Source organism: Rhinopithecus bieti, unplaced genomic scaffold (assembly GCF_001698545.2).
Source record: "Rhinopithecus bieti isolate Rb0 unplaced genomic scaffold, ASM169854v2 scaffold_46210, whole genome shotgun sequence".
Classification (NCBI taxonomy): Eukaryota; Metazoa; Chordata; class Mammalia; order Primates; family Cercopithecidae; genus Rhinopithecus; species Rhinopithecus bieti.
Window position 1 is genome coordinate 72,770 of NW_016818673.1, and position 26,361 is coordinate 99,130.

General features: G+C 37.7%; 1 protein-coding gene and 1 pseudogene across 1 annotated transcript in view; one reads left to right on the forward strand and one right to left on the reverse strand.

Moving 5' to 3' along the window:
• The window catches only part of LOC108518748 (AN1-type zinc finger protein 1 pseudogene), an 18,395-nt pseudogene extending 5,631 nt beyond the window's left edge, over positions 1–12,764 (forward strand).
• The window catches only part of EVI5 (ecotropic viral integration site 5), a gene marked incomplete at its 3' end in the record, with an annotated part of 127,504 nt that overhangs the window by 57,228 nt on the left and 43,915 nt on the right, over positions 1–26,361 (reverse strand). Inside the window, exon 2 of the mRNA XM_017857367.1 lies at positions 15,959–16,188. Coding sequence (XP_017712856.1) covers positions 15,959–16,107 — 149 coding nt within the window. The remainder of the gene's footprint in view (positions 1–15,958; positions 16,189–26,361) is intronic.

Genomic DNA, 26,361 nt, shown 5'->3' on the forward strand with positions numbered 1-26,361 from the left:
AAATCACGAGTGAACTCACATTAACAATTGCTACAAAGAGAATAAAATACCTAGGAATCCAACTTGCAAGGGATGTGAAGGACCTCTCCAAGGAGAACTACAAATCACTGCTCAACAAAATAAGAAGACACAAACAAATGGAAGAACATTCCATGCTCATGGACAGGAAGAATCAATATTCTGACAATGGCCATACTGCCCAAGGTAATTTACAGATTCACTGCTATCCCCATCAAGTTACCACTGACTTTCTTCACAGAATTGGAAAAAACTAAAGTTCATATGGAACCAAAAAAGAGCCCGCATAGCCAAGACAATCCTAAGCAAAAGAACAAAGCTGGAGGCATCATGCTACCTGACCTCAAACTACACTACAAGGCTACAGTAACCAAAACAGCATGGTACTGGTACCAAAACAGAGATATAGACCAATGGAACAGAACAGAGGCCTCAGAAATAACACCACACATCTACAACCATCTGATCTTTGACAAACCTGACAAAAACAAAATATGGGAAAAGGATTCCCTATTTAATAAATGATGCTGGGAAAACTGGCTAGCCATATGTAGAAAGCTGGAACTGGATCCCTTCCTTACACCATATACCAAAATTAACTCAGGATGGATTAAAGACTTAAATGTAAGATCTGACACCATAAAAACTCTAGAAGAAAACCCAGGCAGTACCATTCAGGACATAGGCATGGGCAAAGACTTCCTGACTAGAACACCAAAAGCAATGGCAACAAAAGCCAAAATTCACAAATGGGATCTAATTAAATTAAAGAGCTTCTGCACAGCACAAGAAACTATCATCAGAGTGAACGGGCAACCTACAGAATGGGAGAAAATCTTTGCAATCTACCCATCTGACGAAGGGCTAATATCCAGAATCTACAAAGAACTCAAACAAATTTACAAGAAAAAAACAACCCCATCAAAAAGTGGGCAAAGGATATGAACAGACACTTCTCAAAAGAAGACATTTATGCAGCATACAGACAAATGGTCATCATCACTGGTCATCAGAGAAATGAAAATCAAAACCGCAATGAGACACTATCTCACACCAGTTAGAATGGCGATCATTAAAAAGTCAGGAAACAACAGATGCTGGAGAGGATGTGGAGAAATAGGAATGCTTTTACACTGTTGGTGGGAATGTAAAAAATTAGTTCAACCATTGTGGAAGACAGTGTGGCGATTCCTCATGCATCTAGAATTAGAAATACCATTTGACCCAGCTATCCCATTACTGGGTATATACCCAAAGGATTATAAATCATGTTATTATAAAGACACATGCACACGTATGTTTACTGTGGCACTATTCACAATAACAAAGACTTGGAACCAACCCAAATGTCCATCAATGATAGACCAGATTAAGAAAATGTGGTACATATATACCATGGAATACTATGCAGCCATAAAAAAAGGATGAGTTTATGTCCTTTGCAGGGACATGGATGAAGCTGGAAACCATCATTCTTAGCAAACTATCACAAGGACAGAAAACCAAACACTGTACGTTCTCACTCACAGGTGGGAATTGAACAATGAAAATACCTGGACACAGGGAGGGGAACATCACACACCAGGGCCTGTCAGGGGATGGAGGGCTGGGGGAGGGATAGCATTAAGAGAAATACTCAACGTAAATAACGAGTTAATGGGGGGAGCAAACCAACATGGCACATGTATACCTTTGTAACAAACCTGCACATTGTGCACATGTACCCTAGAACTTAAAGTATAACAATAATTTAAAAAAAAAAAAAAAAGACTCCAGTAATTATTCCTTAGTTGTCAACATATACATTAAACACATCTGGTATTCCGGGGTAAACTGTGAATTGTTTGGGAACAAGCAATTCATCTATACCCACGCCTTACCTACAACAATTTTAATATAGTGCTTTGTGTATTTTAGTTGCACAGTAACTATTTATGACAACCATAAAAATAAATTCAACTTTGGTCACCTACAAAATCTATACCAGAAGTTATCTTTACTGTAAACTACTTCATCCTCGTATATAATGATCAGTTGAACACTTAAAAATCCTTTACACCCTTCAGCACCGTCTGTAAGTCCTTTGTCAGCCCTGCCCTAGCTTCATGTCTCACTATTTTTCTATCACATACCTCCTTTTGCTCTATTTAATAGTCCCTGTCATTTCCTTTTCTCTAAGAACCTATTTACTCATAACAGCCCTCACACAACCTAACACTCCACTTTGATCTTTCAAGATCCTCTTCTAATTTCATCTTATCCAAGAAACTTTGAGAATCTACATATTATTTTAAAAGACTATCTCTTCCCAAAACTTCTGACCAGAGGATTTGCCCAAAATCTTTCAAATGCAGTAAACACAAGGGGTAGAAAGTTTAAACACCAAAACATATATACACAACATAAACCCACCATAAAGTTATCATGGGCCACCCAGCCCTTCTACTATAAACAAACATATATACACACACACATAAAGTTATCATGTGGCACACCCAGCTTTCTACCTTACCCATTGAGTGCTGAGAGCCAAAGAAAACCTTTAAAAGGGCTTTCTAGGAAATGATCATAAGAAAGCAGTATTTTCTATCACCAGGTTTGCATGAGTTGATATTAGGTCCTATTCTTGGGGCTCAATGAGGCCAGACTCAAAATCTATAGTTCCTAAATCCTGTTCCCTGTGAATTTCCTTCAAGCTTCTGTTGTGTGTCTCCATCTCAATAGACAGGGACCAAGTCTGAGGACAGGTAACTATTTAAAGTAAAAATTACCTCAGCGGTAAAAGTATTAAAATTACTTCAATAATTACCTCGGCAGTAAATTTTTTTAAAGCTAAGCAGAGGTAACATTCAGAATATATTTATATATGATATTAACTCCAATATCTAATTGTCAAATAATATAAACCAATTTTTCTAACTCTGTTCAGACTTCTTCCCATGCCAAAGGAAAACATAAAACTTTATATGAAAAATTATTTCATTCTTGCCATGATGAAATAGTAGAGACTAGATTTACCCTCTTTCCTGAAACCAAAAAAGACTGAACAAAACACATTGTTATATCAAACAATTATTTTCAAGACTTTAGGCTTGGAGCAATCACTCATGCCCATAATCCTAACACCCTGGGAGGCCAACATGGGCAGACTGCTTCAGCCCAGGTGTTCGAGACCAGCCTGAGCAACATGATGAAACCCCATCTCTATTAAAGTACAAAAATTAGCTGGGCATGGTGGCACACACCTGTAGTCCCAGCTACTCGGGAGGCAGAGGTGGAAGGATCACCCAAGCCCAGGAGGTCAAGGATGCAGTGAGCTGTGATGGCACCACTGCACTCCAGCCTGAGCAACAGAGTAAGACCCTGTCATTAAAAAAAAAAAAAAAAAAAAAAAAGACTTTAGACAACAGGCAGCATTGGAGAAGAATTCCTGAGACTCAGCACATAAGTAAAGTAAACTCTATGACTGCCATCTTAACCACCTTGAAATCCAGTTTCTAGGCCCTATAACAGGTGGGGAAAACTGAGATACAGTCTTGTGTGCTCCCTGAATTGAGGAGATGATGAGGAGAGTCATCGCAAGTCAGACAAGCCACATTTCAGGTACACAATGGCAGTGAGACCAAGGTGGCTAAAGTTCAGAGGACACCACCAGAGATGAAAGAACTATACAGAGATCTTCAGAGATTAGTAGATCTCCATCAAATATTCAGCTGGGAACTGATCAATGCATTCATGTAAGGAAACTACCCATGGTCAGAGAATCAACCACCAGAAAAGATTAGATATAACCACGCCTAACATTCACAGAGGGTAGAGAATTATACCTATCTCCACCAGCCATACTGGAAAAGCTACTGTTTCAAGACACATTGGGAAGAGTGCACAGAAGGATCTCACTTCGGTAGAGTGGAATAATAGTCCTAGGGTCTGCATTACTCTAGAACAAATTCTTTTGAAGTAATTTAACTGCATACCAGAACAAAATTCAAGAATATTTACAGGAAAATAGAAAACAGTCAAACACAACAAGATAAAATTCACAATCTCAGGTATTCAATAAAAAATTATCAGGCTTTGAGACCAGCCTGAGTAACATGGTAAAACCCCATCTCTACAAAAAATACAAAAATTAGCAGGGCATGATGGGGCACACCTGTAGTCCCAGCTACTTGGGAGGCAGAGGTGGAAGGATCACTTGAGCCAAGAAGGTCAAAGCTGCAGCGAGCCATGATCACGCCACTGTACTCAAGCCTGGGTGACAGAGTGAGATTTTGTTTCAAAAAAAACAAAAAAACAAAAAAATTGGCATGCAAAGCGGAAGAAAGGTATAACCAATAATGAGGCAGGGGGGAAATCAATCCATCAAAAGCAAACTGGCATTAACTCAAATGTTAGAATTACCAGACAAGCCCATTAAAAGTTACTATAACTGTATCCTATATATTCAAAAGTTTAATAGAGACATATTAAAAAATACTCATCTCTAACTTCTAAAGATAAAACTATAATACAATGTGAGAGAGAAAAAATACACTAGATGGGATTAATATCAACTTAGATATGGCAAAAGACAGTAGTAGTGAATTTGAATATGTAGCAACTTTCCAAAAAATAAACAAAGCATCAGTGAGCTGTGGAACAACTTCAAGTGGCCTAATATGTGTGTACTTAGAGTCTCTAAAGAAGAGGCAAGAAAGGGACAAAAAATTATTTAAAGAAAACACTGGCTCCAAAATTTCCACATTTGAAGAAAACTATAAATCCATAAGAAGTTCGACAAATCACAAATGTAAGAAACATGGAAAAAACAATGACACTTCAGAAAAAATTGTTTAAAACCAGTGAAAAAGCAGAGAAAAAAGACATATACAAAGAAATGTCCTTGAGAGTAACAAATAAACAAAAAGGTAAGGAACACATCAAATTTCTCACTGAAAACACAAGAGAAATCAATGAAATCACATGATTAAAACATTTGGAAAATAAAAACTGTCAACCTATTAAACAGAATTCTATAGTCAAAGAAATATTTTTAAAAATCAAAGCCAAAATTACGACTTTCTCAGACATACAAAAGCTAAATAATTCATCACCAATACCACCACACTACATGAAATGTTAAAAAAAGTATTTCAAGAAGGAAATATCAGATGGAAATCTGGATCTAAAGAAAGGACAGAAGAGCATTAGAAATGGTAACTAGGTAAATACATAAAAGTTTTTTCTTATTATTTCAATCTCATTTAAAGATAACTGACTGCTGAGTTAAAAAATAATGTTAGAGTTTATAACATAAAAGTAAAATGTATGACAAAACTGGTACAAAGGACTGCACAGGAGAAATGCAAGTGTGCTATTATAAGGTTCTTACAGTACATGTGAAGTCGTATAACCCTCAAAGGCAGACTTACAAGTTAAAGATTTATATTATAAATGTTAACACAACCACTAAAATAACAGAGTTATAGCTTATAAATCAATAAACAAACTATAACAAAATCATAAAAAATTCAATAAAGTTAAGGATGGCAGAATTAAAGGAAACAACAATATAAGATGAAGACAAGTTTAAATATAACAATATTAATAATCACCTTAAATGTAAATAACCTATTTTCCTCAAAATCTCAAAAACACTATGTTGTGTGAAAGAAGAGTTACAAAAGGCCACTTATTGTATCATTCCATCATAATTAAATGTCCAGAATAGGCAAATCCATAGAGACAGAAAATATATTAGTGGTTACCAGGGGTTGGAAGGAGGGTGAAATGAGGAGACTAATGGGGACAGAGTTTCTTTTTGGGGTGATGGAAATATTCTGATTGGGAGTTTGGATAGTAGTAATAATTGCACAAATTTTGTGAACATATTAAAAACCACTAAACCATACTCTTTAAAACTGTGAATTTTAGATCCATCCCTGCTAGATTTGCTCATAAAAGGTTTGGCGATCTGACTTACTTTGGCCAATAAAATTTAAGTAGAAATTATGTATACCACTCCCTAGGGGATGCTTTAAGGTATTTCAACTAGATCTCTTTTCCATCTGTCGTGAGTCTGGTTTATCCCAGATAGACGCCAATTGCTGGTCACAAAACAAAGCAGTGTAAAGCAAAGATATATCCAATCTACCAATTGAGATGAATGAAATGTGAGCAAAAAATAAAACTTTAATTTAAAAATAAAATAAAATGGTTTAAGGCCGGGCGCGGTGGCTCAAGCCTGTAATCCCAGCACTTTGGGAGGCCGAGACGGGCGGATCTCGAGGTCAGGAGATCGAGACCATCCTGACTAACACGGTGAAACCCCGTCTCTACTAAAATACAAAATTAGCCGGGCGCGGTGGCAGGCGCCTGTAGTCCCAGCTACTCGGGAGGCTGAGGCAGGAGAATGGCATGAACCCGGGAGGCCGAGTTTGCAGTGAGTGGAGATCGCGCCACTGCACTCCAGCCTGGGCGACAGAGCAAGACCCCGTCTCAAAATAAATCAATCAATCAATCAATCAATCAATCAATAAAAATAAAATGGTTTAAATAACCCAATTAAAAGACAAAGATTGTCAGATTGTATTTCTAAAAGCAAGACCCAACTATATGCTACTAACAGATAAACTTTAAAGATTTTTCCTAGGTATGATGGTTCATACATGTAATCCAAACATTTTGGGAGGCTGAGGCGAGAGGATTGCTTGAATCCAGGAGTTCAAGAACAGCCTGGGCAACATAGTGGGACCCCCATTTCAAAAAAAAAATAAAATTTTGTAGTACCAGCTGCTTGGGAGGCTGAGATGGGAGAATTGCTCGAGCCTGGGAGATGAAGGCTGCAGTGAGCCATGATCATATCATTGCACTCCAGCCTAGGTAACAGAGTGAGACCCCGTCTCAAAAAAAAAAAAGTTAAAGATAAACAAAAAAAAGAGAATACAAGCAAAAAGCTGGGAAAATATATGAGATGTTAACACTATTCAAAAAGAAGTTAGAGTGACTATATTAATATAAGATAAAGTAGATTTCCAAGCAAACAACATTACCAGAGACAAAGAAGGTCATTTTACAAGAGGATATAACAATCCTAAATGTTTATATACCTAAAATAGAACTTCAAATTACATGAAAGACAGAATTTAAAAGGAAATAGATAAATCCACAATTACAATTTGAAGTTACTACTCTTCTCTCAATATGATATAATATGTAAACAGAAAGCCAACAAAGATACACAAACAATAGCCATCCCTTATCCACAGTTCTACTTGTCATGGTTTCTTTTTTTTGCGGGAGGGGGAGACAAGTCTCGCTCTGTCGCCCAGGCTAGAGTGCAGGGTGCAGAGGCGCAATCTCTGCTCACTGCAATCTCTGCCTCCTGGGTTCAAGCAATTCTCCTGCCTCACCCTCTGGAGTAGCTGGGATTACAGGCGCCCGCCACCATGCCCAGCTAATGGTTGTATTTTTAGTAGAGACAGGGTTTCACCATGTTGGCCAGGTTGGTCTCGAACTCCTGACCTCAGGTGTTCCACCCACCTCAGCCTCCCAAAGTGCTAAGATTACAGGCATGAGCCACCGGGCCCAGCCAATCATGGTTTCAATTACCCACAATCAACTGTAGTATAAAAATATTAAACAGAAAGTTCCAGAAGTAAATAATTCAAAAGTTTTAAATTGTGTACCATTCTGGGCAACACAATGAAATCTCCTGCCATGCTACTCTGTCCTGCCTGGGAAGTGAATCATCCCCTTGCCCAGTGTATCCATGTTGTAAGTGCTACCAGTCAGCTAATACTTAGTAACCATCTGAGTCAGTTATCAGATATACTATTGTGATATCACAGTGATTACATTAAACCCACCCTTATTTTACTTAATAATGGCCCCAAACCACAAAAGTAGTGACGCTGGCAATTTGAATATGTCAAAGAGAAGCTGTTAAAGTGCTTCCTTCAAGTGAGACGGTGGAAGTTCTCTACTTAATAAGGAAACAAAATTGAATGCTGAGGCTGCTAACATTTATGGTAAAAACAAATCTATCTGTGAAACTGTGAAGGAAAAATAAATTTATACTAATTTTACTCTTGCACTTCAAACTACAAAAGTTATGGTCACAATGTATGATAAATGCTTAATTAAGATGAAAACAGCATTAAATTTGTGAGTAGAAGTTATGAACAGAAATATGTTTCAATTGATGACAATGAGGTCTGAAACTATCCACAGTTTCAGGTATCTCCTGGGCGACTTGGAAAATATCGCCCACACATAATGGGGGACTACTATATAGCACTAAACAACTTTATTAGAAAAGAAAGGTCACACAGACATTACAAGGTGACAAGATATTACCAATAAAGGTCAAGGACATTTCAAGACAACTTCATATCCATTTCCCTCATGAACACAGATGCAAATATATTCGTCTCTCTGTATCCTTCAGAGATTGGTTCCAGGTCAAAGATACCAAAATGTGCAGGTGGTAACGTCCCTTAGATAAAATGGTATAGTATTTACATATAACCTATGCACATCCTCCTTATATGTTAAATCAGCTCTAGATGACTTTTAGTACCTAATACAATGTAAATATTATATAATAATTATATGTATTTTTTATTTGTATTATTTTTTATTGTTATATGTTATTTCTTATTTTAAAAAATACTTTCCATCTGTGGTTCTGCAAATGCAGAATTTGTGGATATGGAGGGCAGACTGTATTTCAAACAAAATTTTAGCAAATTGAATCCAATATTTTACAAAGACAACATATAATGAAGTGGGGTTTAGCTTATGAATGCAAAGTTGGTTGAACATTGAAAAATCAATGTAATTTGCCATATTATCAGACTGAAAGAAGAAAACCATTAATGATCATTTCAGTAGAGGTAAAAAAAAAAAAAAGCATTTGACAAAATCCAAAATCTGTTTTACATAAATTCTCAGCAAACAAAAAATAAAAAGGGGTGTCAAGTGCAGTAGCCAATGCCAGTAATGTCAGCCTTTGGGAGGCAGAGGCAGGAGGATCACTTGAGCCCAAGAGTTTAAGACCAGCCTGGGCAACATGGCAAAACCCTGTCTCTACAAAAAAGTACAAAAATTAGCCAGGCATGCTGGCATATGCCTGTAATCCCAGGAGGCAGAGTTTGGAGAATCGCTTGAGCCCAGGAGGTCAAGGCTACTGCACTGACTGTGACTGTGCCACTGATTGTGCCACTGCACTACAGCAGCCTCAGTGACAGAGCGAGACCCCATCTCTAAAAGAAAGAAAGAAGGAAATGGAGAAAGAAAGAAATGGAAAGGGGCTGGTCACAGTGGTTCACGCCTGTAATCCCAGCACTTTGGGAACCCAAGTCCTTGAAGCCAGGAGTTTGAGATTAATCTAGGCAAAACAAGACCCCGTCTCTACAAAAAAAAATTTTTTTTACATTAACCAAGTGTAGTAGTGCACGCACGTAATTCTAGCTACTCAGGAGGCTGAGGTGGAAGGATCACTTGAGCCCAGGAGACCGAGGCAGCAGCGAGCCACTGCTTGCCAGCCTGGGTGACAGAGCAAGACCTTCTCTCACAGAAAAAAAAAAAAAGGAACTTCCTCAATCTGACAAAGGGCATATCCAAAAAAATACAGTTAACATCAAGCTTAACACTTTCTTCTTAAGATCAGAAAAAGAGCAGGTATGTCTGTTCACCACTTCCATTCAAATTTATACTGCAGGTTCCAGTAAGTAGCAATAGTCAAGAAAATAGATAAAAGGCATCCAGATTGGAAAGAAGCAAAAGTGCTCTTATTCACAGATAATAGGCTCATCTATATAGAAAATCTAATGGAATCTAGACAAAAACCAAAAAAAATACCAAAACAATAACTGAGTTTAGCAAAGCTGCAGGATACATGAATCAATATAAGAAAAACAATTGTAGAGCCAGGCGCAGTGGCTAACGCCTATAATCCTAGCACTTTGGGAGGCCAAGATAGGCAAATCACTTGAGGTCAAGAGTTCGAGACCAGCCTGGCCAACAGGGTGAAACCCCATCTCTACTAAAAATACAAAAATTAGCCGTCATAGTGGCACAGGCCTACAATCCTAGCTACTCAGGAGGCTGAGGGAGGAGAACTACTTCAACTCAGGAGGCAGAGGTCACAGTGAGCAGAGATCACACCACTGCACTCCAGCCTGGATGAGAGAGTGAGGCCCCATTACAAAAAAACAAAAAAGGCTGGGCGCGGTGGCTCAAGCCTGTAATCCCAGCACTTTGGGAGGCCGAGACGGGCGGATCACGAGGTCAGGAGATTGAGACCATCCTGGCTAACACAGTGAAACCCCGTCTCTACTAAAAATACAAAAACTAGACGGGCGAGGTGGCGGGCGCCTGTAGTCCCAGCTACTCGGGAGGCTGAGGCAGGAGAATGGCGTAAACCCGGGAGGCAGAGCTTGCAGTGAGCTGAGATCTGGCCACTGCACTCCAGTCCGGGCGACAGAGCGAGACTCTGCCTCAAAAAAAAAAAAAAAACAAAAAAACAAAAAAAAAAATACAACTGTATTTTCTTTTTAACACAGAAGGTGTTAACAACTGTATTTCTATATGCTAGCAATGAATAATTAAAAATGAAGTTTACGGCCGGGCGCGGTGGCTCAAGCCTGTAATCCCAGCACTTTGGGAGGCCGAGATGGGCGGATCACAAGGTCAGGAGATCGAGACCATCCTGGCTAACCCGGTGAAACCCCGTCTCTACTAAAAAATATAAAAAACTAGCCGGGCGAGGTGGCGGGCGCTTATAGTCCCAGCTACTCGGGAGGCTGAGGCAGGAGAATGGCGTAAACCCGGGAGGCGGAGCTTGCAGTGAGCTGAGATCCGGCCACTGCACTCCAGCCTGGGTGACAGAGCGAGACTCCGTCTCAAAAAAAAAAAAACAAAAAAAAAAATACAACTGTATTTTCTTTTAAACACAGAAGGTGTTAACAACTGTATTTCTATATGCTAGCAATGAATAATTAAAAATGAAGTTTACAAAAACAATACCATTGACAAATAATAATTGAGAAATACATTGTGTTCACGGGGAGGAAGGTAATACTGTTAGGGATTTAATGCAAATCCCAACCAAAATTCCAGCAGGCATTTTTGTAGAAATTAACAACTTGATTGTAAAATTCATTTGGGAATGCCAAGGACCAAAAATAGGCCAAAAAAAAGAACAATGTTGGAGGCCTAACACTATCTGATTTCAAGACTCAGTATAAGCCTACAATAATCAAGGCAGTATAGTGCTAGCATTAAGATAGACATAAGCCTATGTCTTTTTTTGTTTTTTTGAAATGGGGCCTCACTCTCTCACCCAGGCTGGAGTGCAGTGGCGTGATCTCTGCTCACTGTGACCTCTGCCTCCTGAGTTGAAGTAATTTTCCTCCCTCAGCCTTCTGAGTAGCTACGATTATAGGCACAATCCATAAAAGAACAATTTGAAATTGTGACTTAATCAAAATTTAAAATTTCTGCTCTTTAGTGGCATGAGAGAGATGGCACAGCTGAACACTGGGCAGCACTGCCAGATTTTCTTTCATTTGTGTGTGATACTCAGGAATACTTTGCCTTGAACACAAAAGCTGGCAGTCTCGTGGTTGTCCTGAGATGACTGTAATCAATGAGACTGAAGACATAAACATAAATTTTACCCATGTTCATTCAAGGGCCGTGTTGAAAGAGAACTTGTGGCAGTTATACGTCCTTACTGTGAGAATAATTTTTGCCTGAGACACCATCATCAGTCAGATCACAAGTGTGAAAAACTGGAAATCCCAAAGCCTTACACGGCTGCCACTCAGAAACTTGTTAAAGACATCAATTCCAAAACAGGAGAGACAGCAAGTAAACAAGGGAAATGTGACAAAAAATAGTGTAACAGCTGCAAAGGAATTGCACCGATGAAATAAAGAATATACACTGATGGGGATAAATCAGATAAATCACTGCCACAGGCAGAAAGTATTTGCTTTCAAGTTTTCCTACCTAAGGGGAACAAAGAAAAGGGTAAACCAATGTTCTTTTCCATGGATGAAGCATCACAAAGGTCACAGACTTTGCTGCTTCTCTGGCCAGTCTTAAAGATGGCAATAGGCCGGGCACGGTGGCTCACGTTTGTAATCCCAGCACTTTGGGAGGCCGAGGAGGGCGGATTACAAGGTCAGGAGTTTGAGACCAGCCTGGCCAACATAGTGAAACCCCGTCTCTACTAAAAACAAAAAAAATTAGCTAGGTGTGGTGGCGGGCACCTGTAATCCTAGCTACTTGGGAGGCTGAGGGAGGAGAATTGCTTGAACCCAGGAGGCAGAGCTTGGAGTGAGCAGGGACAGCGCCATTGCACTTCAGCCTGGGAGACAGTGCGAGACACCATCTCAAAAAAAAAAAATGACACTAACAGGCCAGGCACACTGGCTCACACCTGTAATCCTGACACGTTGGGAGGCCGAGGCAGGAGGATCACTTGAGCCCAGGAGTTTGACACCAGCCTGGACAACACAGTGAGACCTCATCTCTATTTTATTTTAAAAAAAAAGAAAAAAAAAATTAACAGTTAAGAAATTAAGGTTGTGTCACATTACTTCAGGAGAAGCCTTATCCTTGGAACTTACTTTGGAAACCTGGATTGCTAAATTGGACTGTCCTTTATAAAATGGTGGAAATATAATCTAATCTTGGAATATCTTAATGATGAATGACAACTTTGTAAAAATGTTGAATCTTACTTGGAATAGTCATTCAAGGATTCAGGCCAGAAATCACAAAGAAAATTCTACATACACGTTTAAGTCAATTTCTTTAACTATAAATACAATTTTTTTTAATTCTTTAAAGTTGCTTTTTAACTTATTTCCACTGATGTCATATTTCACATTATCATCTTTCTTTTTTTTTTTTTTTTAAATGAGATGGAGTCTTACTCTGTGGCCCAAGCTGGAGTGCGCTGGCACAATCTTGGCTCACTGCAACCTCCACCTCCCAGGCTCAAGCAATTTCCTGTCTCAGCCTCCCGAGCAGCTGGGACTACAGGCACGCACCACCACGCCCAGCTAATTTTTTTTGTTTTTTATTTTAGTAAATACGAGGTTTCACCATATTGCCCAGGGTGGTCTCGAACTCCTGAGACTGGGCAATCTACCCACTCAGCCTACCAAAGTACTGGGATTTACAGGTGTGAGCCACAGCGCCCAGCCTACACTATCACCTTTCTATTAAATTTCGGTGTTTGTGTTTTAACTATGTACTGATCCTCAATTATTAGCAAATTCTTTTTTTTTTTTTTTTTTTGAGATGGAGTTTCACTCTTATTGCCCAGGTTGGAGTGCAATGGCACAATCTCGGCTCACTGCAACCTCTGCCTCCCAGGTTCAAGCAATTCTCCTGCCTCAGCCTCCGTAGTAGCTGGGATTACAGGCATGTGCCACCATGCCCGGCTAATTTTTTTATTTTAGTAGAGACGGGGTTTCTCCGTGTTGGTCAGGCTGGTCTCGAACTCCTGACCTCAGGTGATCCACCCGCCTCGGCCTCCCAAAGTGCTGGGATTACAGGTGTGAGCCACCGCGCCCGGCCAACAAATTCTTATAATTAATTAGCTTTCATTAGGTTATGCTGCAGTTAACAACAACAAAGGTGCATTTCCTGGTGAGTATTGCCAGCTGTTGACTGGCTGTAGCACTGCTCCAAATCATCTTCACTCCAGGATCAAAGGTGAAGGAAATTCCCTTTTGGGAGATTGTCATTCTTTCGGCAGAGGAAGAAAGAGATGAAAGAAACCTCAGTTTTGTCTTATAAGACACATGTACCATATTTGCTTTAAGCAAGTTATATGGCCACGCCCAGCATCATGGGGGCCAGAAAGTACAGTCTCACTGTCTACCTACATCATGATGTATAAATTGATGTGTATACATGAATTGTAGGAACTTACAGATCATAGTCATTCAATCTCCTAATTTTTGCATAAAGAATGTTAGGCCTAGGATGGGAAAATGATTTTCTTGGTATCACTTAACTGCATTGGGGCATATTTCTGATAAAGACCCACTTCCAGGAGGATTCATCTTTTTTGTTCGTATGAATGTGTTACAAATGTGAAGAAAGTTGGGATAGGTCAACCTCATTACAGTCCGTTTATAAATACCAAAGCAAAACACTTGCCGAAAGTAACTACATTTTACCAACAAATTGAGATAAATGCTCTTGACTGATATTTTCTATTGATACCCAGAAAAATACTACTATAAGCAGAACAGAAACTATTTCTATTTGTCAACTGTCTCTTTTCTATTCTAATTGTCATGGACATGTATAGTGGCTTTAGATTTACTTAAAGGAGTAAACTTAAAATGCTCAAAAATAAATAAAATAAGATAAAACTTCTGCTTTTGGAAGACGCTTTTAACAGAATGGTAAGCTGCCAGCTGGGGAAGAATTTAAAGTCATGTGCTTGATATAAGACTTTTACCTCAAATATATAAAGAACTTTCAAAACATAGTAATAAGAAAGCAAATAATCACATTTTTAAAAACTCAATATATACAGATGACAAATAAGCACATAAAAAGATGCTCAAAACCAACAGAAAAATGCAAATTAAAACCAGAGATACTAATACCTAATAAAATGGCTTAAACTAAAAAGACTGATCATACCAAGTGTTGGCAAGGATGTAGAAGAACTGGAAATTTCATACACTGCTGGTGGGATATCAAAAAGTACAGGCCCTTTGAAAAACAGTTTGGTAGTTAAACATATACCTACCATATGATCTGGTAATTCCATTCCAAGAGAAATGAAAGCATACATCCATGCAAAGGCTTATACACAAATGCTTATGGCATTTAATAGCAACAGGTGAGAGAATAACCTATGATATTTCCACATGATGGAATACTATAAAAAGGAATCAACTATTTATATGTGCTACAGCATGACTTTCAAAATTACGCTGAGTGAAATAATCCACACCAAAAAAACTACATACTGTATGATTCCATTTCTACAAAATTCTAGAAAATGCAAACTACAGTGGCTGCCTGCGGATAGCGAGGGGGATAATGGAGATGTTCATTTTCTTGATTTTGGTGACAATTTCACAGGTGTATACATATGTCAGAATGTATCAAATTGTACAGTTTAAGTGCACATAGTTTATTACACCAATGATACATCAAAAAACCTATTAAAAGTTATTTTTGTTATGATTTTAAGCCACTAGCATTATATAGCTTGACTGAGCACAAAAGGGTGCTCTTCCATATGTATATAATGTATATATATTATAGTATAGTATTTATAATATATACTATAATTTAAAACTATATATGTAATAATTATAATAATAATATTATAATAAATAATCTATATATAACATATAATAATGATTTATATATATAAATATATAAAAGAGATGATGGCCCTAAGAGTTTCTGACAACAACATGGTAAGGAACCACACAGAGTCAATATGCATTCCTAGCAGAGCAGAAAACTATTCTATTTAATACCCATTAGGAGAAAAAGATATTTTGCTTTCTATGAATAATTTATGAAAAGATTTTCCACTCTAAACCACAAATCAGTTATCTATACTGGATTAAATTATTTTACGATTTACCAAAGGAGACTGTTCAGAGAGTTGAAAATTAAAAGTGATAGTTTCATTTACTTTTAAAAAACTGATAAAATTCAAGAAGGATTCAGGGAATTTGCTATAGTAAGAAAACAAACCTATAAAGCTATTTGAGCCAGAAGAAAATTTTAGTCTCTTTTAAGACCAATCTTCCCCCAAAAAAGACGAACACTTCTGTAAGCAACTTTGATAAATAAGGAGCCAAAAAATAGAAAAAAAAAATCTTAATGTAAGTAAATATGAATGGCTGGATTTGTATGACAATTGGAGAGAAAAAAGCCAAGCAACCTCACTCACCTATTCTGTTCTTCCAGTTTAGCCAGGAGTTCTAAGTCGTCTGGACTCAACTGTGATGGGGAAGATGGTGAAAGGGCTGGTGTTGATAGTGTGGTAGATGAGGATGTGGTATGTAATGAAGCAGATGGACTCGCCACCTGACTGGCCATCTGACTGACTGTATGCGATACTGTGTTCTTCACCCATGAGAGAGTAGAGCTCAGCTTTTCTGCAACCTTGTCTGTCGCCACCTAAAGACAAAAATAAAAGTTGCATATACTTTAGTTTCACTGTATTCATTACCGAGAACTTAATAATTCTGTCAGGATTTACTTAATAACCATCATCAGAATACTCTCTTTGAGGAATTAAAGGTAAAACCTGTTTTAGCAACAACCCATAATATCCAGCTTTTGCAAACTGTTTATTTCAGCTCTGCAGCATGAACAAATCAGAACAGTGTTCCAAACTGAGATCCATCAGGAAGTGGCAAAAATCAACCAGCATGTTTTAAAATGAAAACAGCAAAAATATCAAATTAAAGGTATGTTGTCTAATGAAATTCTTATTTTAAAAATACACCCTCATGTATGTATGTATATGGGTGTACTGAGTCAGGATGTAAAATGTATTCTTTCTTGGGGTTTTAGTCAAAAATATATGCAAGTCAAGGAATTAACACATGTCCATTAGATGATCACAGAAATCCTGTAACATGACTAACAATACAATAAAAACTGGGTGTATTCAGCATAAATAAAACGTAGTGAGGCCCTTGATGGATCTCTCTTCAAACCACTAAAGAGTGTTGTTATAGAAGAGGGACTAGCACCACAGGAACAAAATTATGCTAAATGACTGGGTTAATAGAATGAGAGGGGTTCAAGGTAGAATTTCTAATAGTAGGTTTATTGAGAAATAGAATGGGATGCATAGAAAGAGTAGTACATTCCCTACCAATAGCTACATTAATGTGGCAATTGTAAAAGCCAAATGTCAAGAGTTGGTTAAGGGTAAGTTTCTGTTTTAGGTGGCTAACCAGGAAGAAAAAAGCCTTTAAGATTCCTCTCTAAGATTCAATGAATTATACATATGCTCACATATTTGTCATAAACCATGCCAACCTCCTAAACAGGTATGTATACAACAAATTCAGCTGAAAAAGAAAATGTACATACTGTTCAAAGCTAATACTGGTTTATATATGGCAATCCATACAAACACATGTACACACACAAAAAAATCCTGTCCAGACTCTTGGTAGTAGGTACCACGCTCCTCATTGGTTACCCAAGCATTTCCTCCTCCCCTCAATATATACATGGCTCTTTCTCTGTCTCCACTTCCTCCACTTCAATTTAGCAGAAAAATTCCAAGTACAGAAAGGATAAAATGGAAAAGCAATTCTAAGGACATAGCTAAGCCACTTAACCTGAGGACGGGGCATCTAAAAGGACAAAGATTCCATTACAAGTGCTGAATAGGGGCAAGAGTTTTATTAAACTCAAGATACCTCTCATTTTCTTTTCATTTGCCAATAATTTTCCCCTTTTAGAACTTACTTCCTTTAGAAATGATATTATAGAAAGGACCAGTGGGCTGTTACCGTTGAGAGAAGAATCCTAAGAAAGAAAAGTTGAATGGCATAAGAGATCTAAGAAAGAGAAGCATGAGGCGATCATTTACGCCTGCTTCCAGGCAAAAGAAGTCCTTCCTGTCAACTCATAGATGAGCACAGCTCATCAAGGCAAAAAGCCATATAGGAACCAAATAATAGTTTAGCCAAAACGTTATTTGTGCCAGGAAATGGCAGAAGCCATAGTAGGCACCAAGATAGCCTACTGTATGATTTGTTATCCTATCGATCTTAGGATAACAATTACAAACTCAATTGCGAAAACGGCACAAATTTGCATTCCCAAAACGGCACAAATTTGCATTCCCAAAGCACACTCTAATATATTAAAAAGAGAAAATCTAATGTATGAAATTTACAGAAAAATGGAAGAAAACCTAATGTATAAACTTTATAGAAAAATGGTACACTTTACTAATATATTAATTTCAAATACACTTACAATTTTCAAGAATTAATGCTTTACATTTTCATTATATTAAACTCCCCTACTCGGTACGTTAATTACCACAAAAGCAAAAGATACCTATTAATTGCTTCATTAAAAGAAATTTATATCATAGCCTTCTGCACACCGTAGCAACAGGTTTCGATTTAAAGAGTTTGGAATAATCAAGAGCACAATTCTGCCATGCTTTCGACCTCACTGAAATGGAATTCAGCCTATAACTACTGAAGACTCAACTTCAAATTTTAAGTTCTTAAATATAGTTAGAGTATTTAATTGCAGTTGCAATTTAATCAAGTTTAATATTCATAGAATCGAGAAATCCCACAGGGCTAAATTATTTTTTCATATATCATCATGTACTATTTTTCTTTAATTTTACTTTTCCAAACTTCCACCCTGCCACCTTTGTATCTCTTTTTCTCAACCTAGGGTAAATTGAGGTCACATAAATAAATATAAATAAATCTGACAATACAACTATGTCACAAAGTTCCTGTCTATCTCATAGAGGTGTTATGCATTTATTTTAAAAAGTGAACATAGTGAACGGGCGCGGAGGCTCACGCCTGTAATCCCAACACTTTGGGAGGCCGAGACGGGCAGATCACCTGAGGCCAGGAGTTCGAGACCAGCTTGGCCAACATGGCAAAACCCCGTGTCTACTAAAAATACAAAAATCAGCTGGGCATAGTGGTGGGCGCCTGTAATCCCAGCTACTCGGGACTCTGAAGCAGGAGAATCGCTTGAATCCGGGAGGCAGAGGCTGCAGTGTGCCAAGATTGCGTACTGTACTCCAGCCTGAACGACAAAAGCAAAACTGTTTCAAAAAAAAAAAAAAGTGAACATACTTTGAAAATGCTAAAACCATCATTAAAAAGGCTTAGTAATCACACACAAAGGCCACATATTGTATGATTCCATTTACATAAAATTTCCAGAATAGGAAAATCCAGAAGTAGATAGCAATTTCCAAGGCCTGGGAAAGGGGATGGGAAATGACTACTAATGGGTACAGGATTTCTTTATGAGGCGATGTAAATATTCTGGGATTGGTCAGCAGTGATGGTTGTACAACCTTGTGAATATAATAAATGCCACTGAATTTTACACTTTAAAATGGGCAACTTCATGGTATATAAATTATATCTCAATTTTTAAGTGTACTAAAAGCATTATATACTATTACAATATTTGAATACAATCTCCCATGAGAAACAGACATGATTATATTACTTTGTATTTTATTAAGAGAATGCTCTTAACTTCCCTAAAACTTCCCTATTTTTAAAGATTCTGATTTTAGATCAAAAATCATGAGGGAGAAAAGGCCATGGCTATGGTTAATTACCTCCTGAATCATACTGTGAAACTGCATCACATTTCTAGAGTATAATATTCCCCTCTGGGTAAAGGGTACTATTGTGGCTAAAGAGGAACTATGAGCATGGAGGGTACCTGTGCCATCACTGAGAGTCAAAAACCCAACAGATCTTTAAATGTCAAAGGTCAAGTTACCTTAAAAAAAAAAAAAGTGCAGTACGGCAGTACACATTTCATAATGTCAGGACTTCAGCTATATACAGATGTCACAAAGATTAATCAATCACTTTGCAGTTCTATCTTTTTAACCTTCCTTAGAGCCAGGGAATATTTCCTAACACTTTTTCATATCTGTTTACTGAAATGAATGCATGAGATGATTTTAAAATATAGTTAACGTTAGTGTACATACAGCTTGCTTATATAAACAGCTCACTATTATCATTTTATAATCTTCCTTCAGAAAGTACAGGAAGCAGAGACAAGTAGCTTTTAACACAGAAGTTCAAACACTTTCAAGGGCTACTGAGGACTAAGAGACTTTTCCACCACCACACCACAGTGCAAAACTGCTTTATTTTCCGTCTCTTATGAGCTTCTCCAAAGTACCTGCTATTTATTCCCACCCCTCTAATCTGTGTTACACTCATTTTTCTCTCTGCTTCTTCTTTTCTTTTCTGGTTTCTTGTCTCTTGACAATTTTCTTACACTCTTTGATTCTCACAAAGCTGGCCATTATGAGGGACTGCCAACCAGACATCTCATATTCCTTCCTTGAGATGAGTGGACCAAAAACACACAGGTCAAGATTTTGGTTTTATTTTTTATTGGGCTCACTTTCACTGTGTCAGATATACATACGTGTATATGTGTGTGTCTGTGTACATGTATGTATAAAATCAACTAATATTTACTGAGTATTCTGTGTAAGTCACTATGCAAAGCATGGAGACTGCTATAATTAAAGATAGTCCCTTATCCTGTCATTATTCCTGTATTTCTTAAAGTCATATGGAAAAGTATCTAAAATAGATCCCTATCACTCCCTTTAGTATCTTTGTTAATTGTATGGCAGTCTCAGACTTAGTGCTGAAAGCCAGTAAAATAGTTTCCACATGGTATGGTTTTTAGGGACTTTGATGTGAAATTCTGACCAGCCTTCTGCGCTACCTCAACTCTACATTCCATGCAACTCCCACTGTATGGTACCACAGAGGTTTGGAAACAAAGTTTCAAAGAGGAGGGGAATATATCAGCAAACACTTTGTCAGCATTTAAATCGAGTCAGGTACTGTTCTAACACTTTATATGTATTAAATCTATGTAATCATTAAAATGCTATAAAGTAGGTATTACTATTTTCCACGTTTTACAAGTGAAGAAATGATGACACAAAATGCTATACAACTTACATAAGGTCACAAAGCTAATAAGAATCAAACACAAGCAATCTGGTTGGAGATTCCTTGCTCTTAACTACTATCAACAACGAGCAAGACCAAAGGTTGGCAATCGATATGGTCACTAATGCCTTCAGTGACTCCATTTCACCAAGAGAAGGCAAAAACCAGATTATAGTAAGCTGAGGAGTATCTGAGAGATAAAGAAATAAGAGCTGCAAAATATTCCTATTCCTACCACAATGACGTTTATTCTTGAGATTTCTTGAATCAGACTAATTCCTAAAGGCTGGAGATTCCAAAAGGATAGTCAGAATATTATTACATAACAAATCCTATTATCGAAAAAAGCCTTCGAACAGACAGTAACTTCTTTTGATTTTATTTAAAAAAGAAAAAACAACTGGTACAATTCAGAAAACTGGGCTGATGGGGTTATTCTTTGTCATTGTGGGGTTAGCTTGCCTCATAATATAAAGGCTGATTCGACAACTCTATTTTATTTTTTGAGAACTTTTCACATCATTTAATATTAACTCATGTTAGTGCTGATTCATAATTCTATGAAGTAGGTAATGTTTCCATTTTCGAGATAAGAAATCAAAGATTCAGCTCATTTAAAAAGACCTCTTAAATGACAATGGATTGAAGACCTAAATAATAGAACTAAAACTATAAAACTTAGAAGAAAACATAAAGAGTTCATGACAATGAACTTCATGACAATGATTGAACTTCATGACAATGAACTTCATGACAATGAACTTCATGACAATGATTTGGCAATGATTCCTTAGACTGACACAAAAAGCACAGGCAACAAAAGGAAAAAAAAAGATAAATTGAACTCCATCAAAATTAAAAATTTGTGTGTATCAACAGAGTAAAATAACCCACAAAATGAAAGCAAATATTTGCAAATCATATAGCTGTATGGGTTTAATATCTAGAATATATAAATTATTCTACAAAATAATTCTACAAATTAATAACACACAAAAAAAAACAAATAATCTGATTAAAAGATAAGCGAAGGATTTGAATAGATATTTCCCCAAAGAAGATACATAAATGGCCAATAAGCACAGGGGCTTATGAAAATATGTTCAACATTACTAATTTTTTTAAGAGATGAGGTCTTGCTATATTGCCCAGGCTGGTCTTGAACTCCTGGCCTCAAGCAATCCTCCTGCCTCAGCCTCCTGGATAGCTGGTACTATAGGCACGAGCCACTGTGCCCAGCTAACATCACTAATCATTAATAAAATGCAAATCAGCCAGGCACGGTAGCTCATGCCTGTAAACCCAGCACTTCAGGAGGCCAAAGCACATGGATCACCTGTGGTCAGGAGTTGAGACCAGCCTGGTCAACATGGAGAAACCCTGTCTCTATTAAAAATACAAAAATTAGCTAGGTGTGGTGGCAGATGCCTGTAATCTCAGCTACTCAGGAGACTGAGGCAGAAGAATCGCTTGAAACCAGGAGGCGGAGGTTGCAGTGAGCTGAGACAGTGCCATTGTACTCCGGTCTGGGCGACAAGAGCAAAACTCTGTCTCAAAAAAAAATAAAATAAAATAAAATAAATTAAAATTAAATAAAATGCAAATCAAAACCACAATGAGGTATCATTTCACACACATTTTTATGGCTATTATCAAAAAGGAAAATAACAAGTGTTGATATTGTTAATGGAAATATAAATGGCACAGCTGCTATGGAAAACAGTATGGCAGTTTCTCAAAAAATTTAACACAGAATTATAAGATCCAGGAATTCCACTTCTGGGTATTTATCCAAAGAACTGAAACAAGGACTTAGACATTTATATACCCATGTTCATAGCAGCATTATTCGCAATAGCCAAAAGGGATAAACAACCAAGCGTACATCAATGGATTAATGGATAAATGTGCTATCTCTATACAATGGACTATTATTCAGCCTTAAAAAGGAAGGAGAGCTGGGTGTGATGGCTCATGCCTGTAATCCCAGCACTTTGGGAGGCTGAGGTGGGTGGATCGACTGAGGTCAAGAGTTCGAGACTAGCTTGGCCAACATGGCAAAACTCTGTGTATACTAAAAATACAAAAATTAGCTGGGCACGGTGGCGAGTGACTGTAATTCCAGCTACTTGGGAGGCTGAGGCAAGAGAATCGCTTGAACCCGGGAGGTGGAGGTTGCAGTGCGCCAAGATCGCGCCACTGCACTCCAGCCCGGCGACAGAGCAAGACTCCATCTCAAAAAAAAAAAAGGAAGGAAATTCTGACATACCACAACATGAACAAACCTTGAGGACATTACACAAAGTGAAAAACATCAGCCATAAAATGACAAATATTGTGATTCCACTTTTATGAGATAGTCAAATCCACAGAGAAAGAAAGTAAAATGGTGGTTGCCATGGGAAGAGGAAATAGGGAGTTATTGACTAATGGCCACAGAGTTTGCCTGGAAAGATGAAAAAATTCTAGAGATGACGGTGATGATGGCTGTACAACAACATGAATATACTTAATTATAAACTTAAAATGGTTAAAACTGTAAATTTTGTTATGAATACTTTATCACAATGAAATCTGGGGGAAAAAACTACTTTCATTCTTGACATCAGTAATTTCTGTCTTCTCTCTTTTATTCTTGGTTACCTTGGCTAGAGATCTGTCACTTTCACTGACCTTTTAAAAGAAACAGTTTTTCTTTCATTAATTTTGTAATTATTTTCCTGTTTTCTATTTCACTGATTTCTAACAATTTTTATTATTTCTTTTATCCTGCTTGCTTTAGGTTTATATTGCTCTTCTATCTCTAGTTCCCTAAAGTAGAAGCTTAATCACTGATTTTTTAATCTTTTTTCTACTATATGATTCAATATAAATCAAACTCTAAGCATTGCTTTTGCCGCTTTTCATTTTGTTAGTTCAAAATATTTTTACTTTGTCTTGAGACTTCAACTCGTGTTATTCAGAAGTGTGTTTTTTAATTCCCAAGTATTTTCAGATTTTCCAAGTATCTTTCTAACTATACAACACAAGTTGTATAGATAATTGTTAGTGATCTCTAACCTAATTCCACCGCGGTCTGAGAATACAAGTTAAGATGTGTTTTACGTCCCAGAATGTGGTTCATCTTGGTGAAGGTTCCATATGACTTTGAGAAGAATGTGTTTTTTGCTGTTGTTGGATGAAGCAGTCTATATATATCAATTAAATCCAGTTGATAAATGGTGCTATTCAGCTATAGCCTGATTTTCTGTCTGCCACACTCTATATTACTGAGAGGTGTTGAGGCATCCAACTATAGGAATGAATTTGTCTGTTACTCCTTACATTGCTATTGGTTGTTGCCTCGCAGACTATTTTGTTTTCCTGGAGAACGGACCCATTTATCACTATGTAATGCCTGTCTTTATCCCTGATAATTCTCCTTCTTCTCAAGTTTGCTTTGTCTGAAATTAATATAGTTATGCCAAATATCTTTATATTAGTCAAAAGTAAATAATTAAGTAAAACATCTACACACATACACACACACATACAGGACAGCGAACGTGAAGACAATGGTGGTTTCTAGAGTGGCTCTGTTTTTGGAGAAGGGGCATTTCTCTTACATTCTTGAAAATACAACTTTGCATTTAAAAGGATGTTTGCATTTTGAGGTGCTTTATAGAGGAAGAGTTTTTCTCAACGATGTAGTGAATCACATCACATTTCAAATCACAAAAGCTTTGAAGTCCTAAAGTAAAATTTTTTTATTACAGAAATTCTCAGACATTATTATACACTGTCAAAAGTAGAAGATAAAGGAATTTACTTTCCAAACTTGACTAGTCAGGAATCGTTTCTCTCTCTTTTTCTTGAGACAGGCTAGAGCACAGTGGTGCAATCATGGCTTACTGCAGTCTCAACCTCCCGAGCTTAAGCAATCCTCCCACCTCAGCTTCCCAAGTACCTGGGACCACAGGCACACAACTACCATGCCTGGCTTTTTTTTTTTTTTTTTTTTTTTTTTTTTTTTGGTAGACAGGGTTTCACCATGTTGCCCAGGCTGTTCTCAGACTCCTGGGGCTCAAGCGATCCACCTGCCTCAGCCTTCGAAAGTGCTGGTATTACAGGCGTGGGCCACCGCACCCAGCCTGTTTCACTCTTTACTGCAAAACAAATTCTGAGAAATGCTGCTCAGTTGCCAACAGTACTCATTCTTTAAGGTGTTTGTGTGCTGTGTCACGTTTCTCTTCACTTCTATGGTACTTCTTGTTTATATTAAACATTGTGACATTCATTAATAATAATATTCACTGAGTACTTTCAGATACATTGTTATCACCTAATTTAATCTCCACAGTGCTATATGTGCCATATTATGCTTACATTATTATATTATTAACCATTAGATGTACTACTGCCTCTCACTACCTCAAGAAAGAAAAATAGGTCAGGTGCGGTGGTTCATGCCTATAATCCCAACACTCTGGGAGGCAGGAGGATCGCTTGAGATAAAAAATTCAAGACCAGCCTGGAAAACATAATGAGACCTCATCTCTACAAAAACAAATTAGCTGGGTGTGACGGCACAGACCGTAGTAGAGGCACTTGTGAGGCTGAGGTGGAGGATCGCTTGAGCCCAGGAGCATGAAGCTGCAATGAGCTATGATTATGCCACTGCACTTTAGCCTGGGTGACAGAATGAGAGCCTGTCTCAAAAATCAAACAAAAACATTATTTCATATATATTCCTGTAGGTCAGAGAGACCATTCATTACTTTTCATGAATCTTCTCGATGATTTGAAAACAAAATTGGTGAATAGTGTTAAATTAAACTTGACCTAAGGATAGCTATGTACTTGAGTCCTTACATAACAAAGAGCAACCTAACTTAGTTGGCAAACTAACTGAAAGCCTAAATTGGGTGTACAGTATACTTATGTAATAAATAGCTAAGTCTCAATCAATCATAGCAACTGAGCTTTAGGCAGCCAACATTCAACTCATGTTCTAATAAAGCAAATGCCAAGCTGTAACCAAAAGAGCTGTCTCTTTATCGCGCTTCTGTTTTCTGTCCATAAATGCTACTTGACCACATTGCAGGCCAGAGTTCTCTGAACTTGTTCTGCTTCTGAAGGCTGTCCGAGTTGTGAATCGTTCTTTGCTCAATTAAACTCTGTTAAATTTAATGTGTTTAAGGTCTTTCCTTTTTACCAGTATTCAACACTTTCTCAATGACTTTTGATTAATTTTGATTGTTAAATAGCACATTTCAGTGAAGGTATCTCCTATTCAAAATTCCCTTTGCAGCTATACACACTAAAAATAACTTTTAAAATATTATACTGGCTGGGCACAGTGGCTCACGCCTGAAATCCCAGCACTTTGGGAGGCCGAGGTGGGTGGATCATTTGAGGTCAGGAGCTGGAGATCAGTCTGGCCATCATGGGGAAACCCTGTTTCTATTAAAAATACAAAAATTAGCCGGGTGTGGTGGTGCACACCTGTAGTCTCAACTACTTGGGAAGCTGAGGTGGGAGGATCACTTGAGCCCAGGAGGCGGAGGCTGCAGTGAGCCAAGACTGCATCACTGCACTCCAGCCTTGGCAACAGAGCTAGACTCCATCTCAAAAA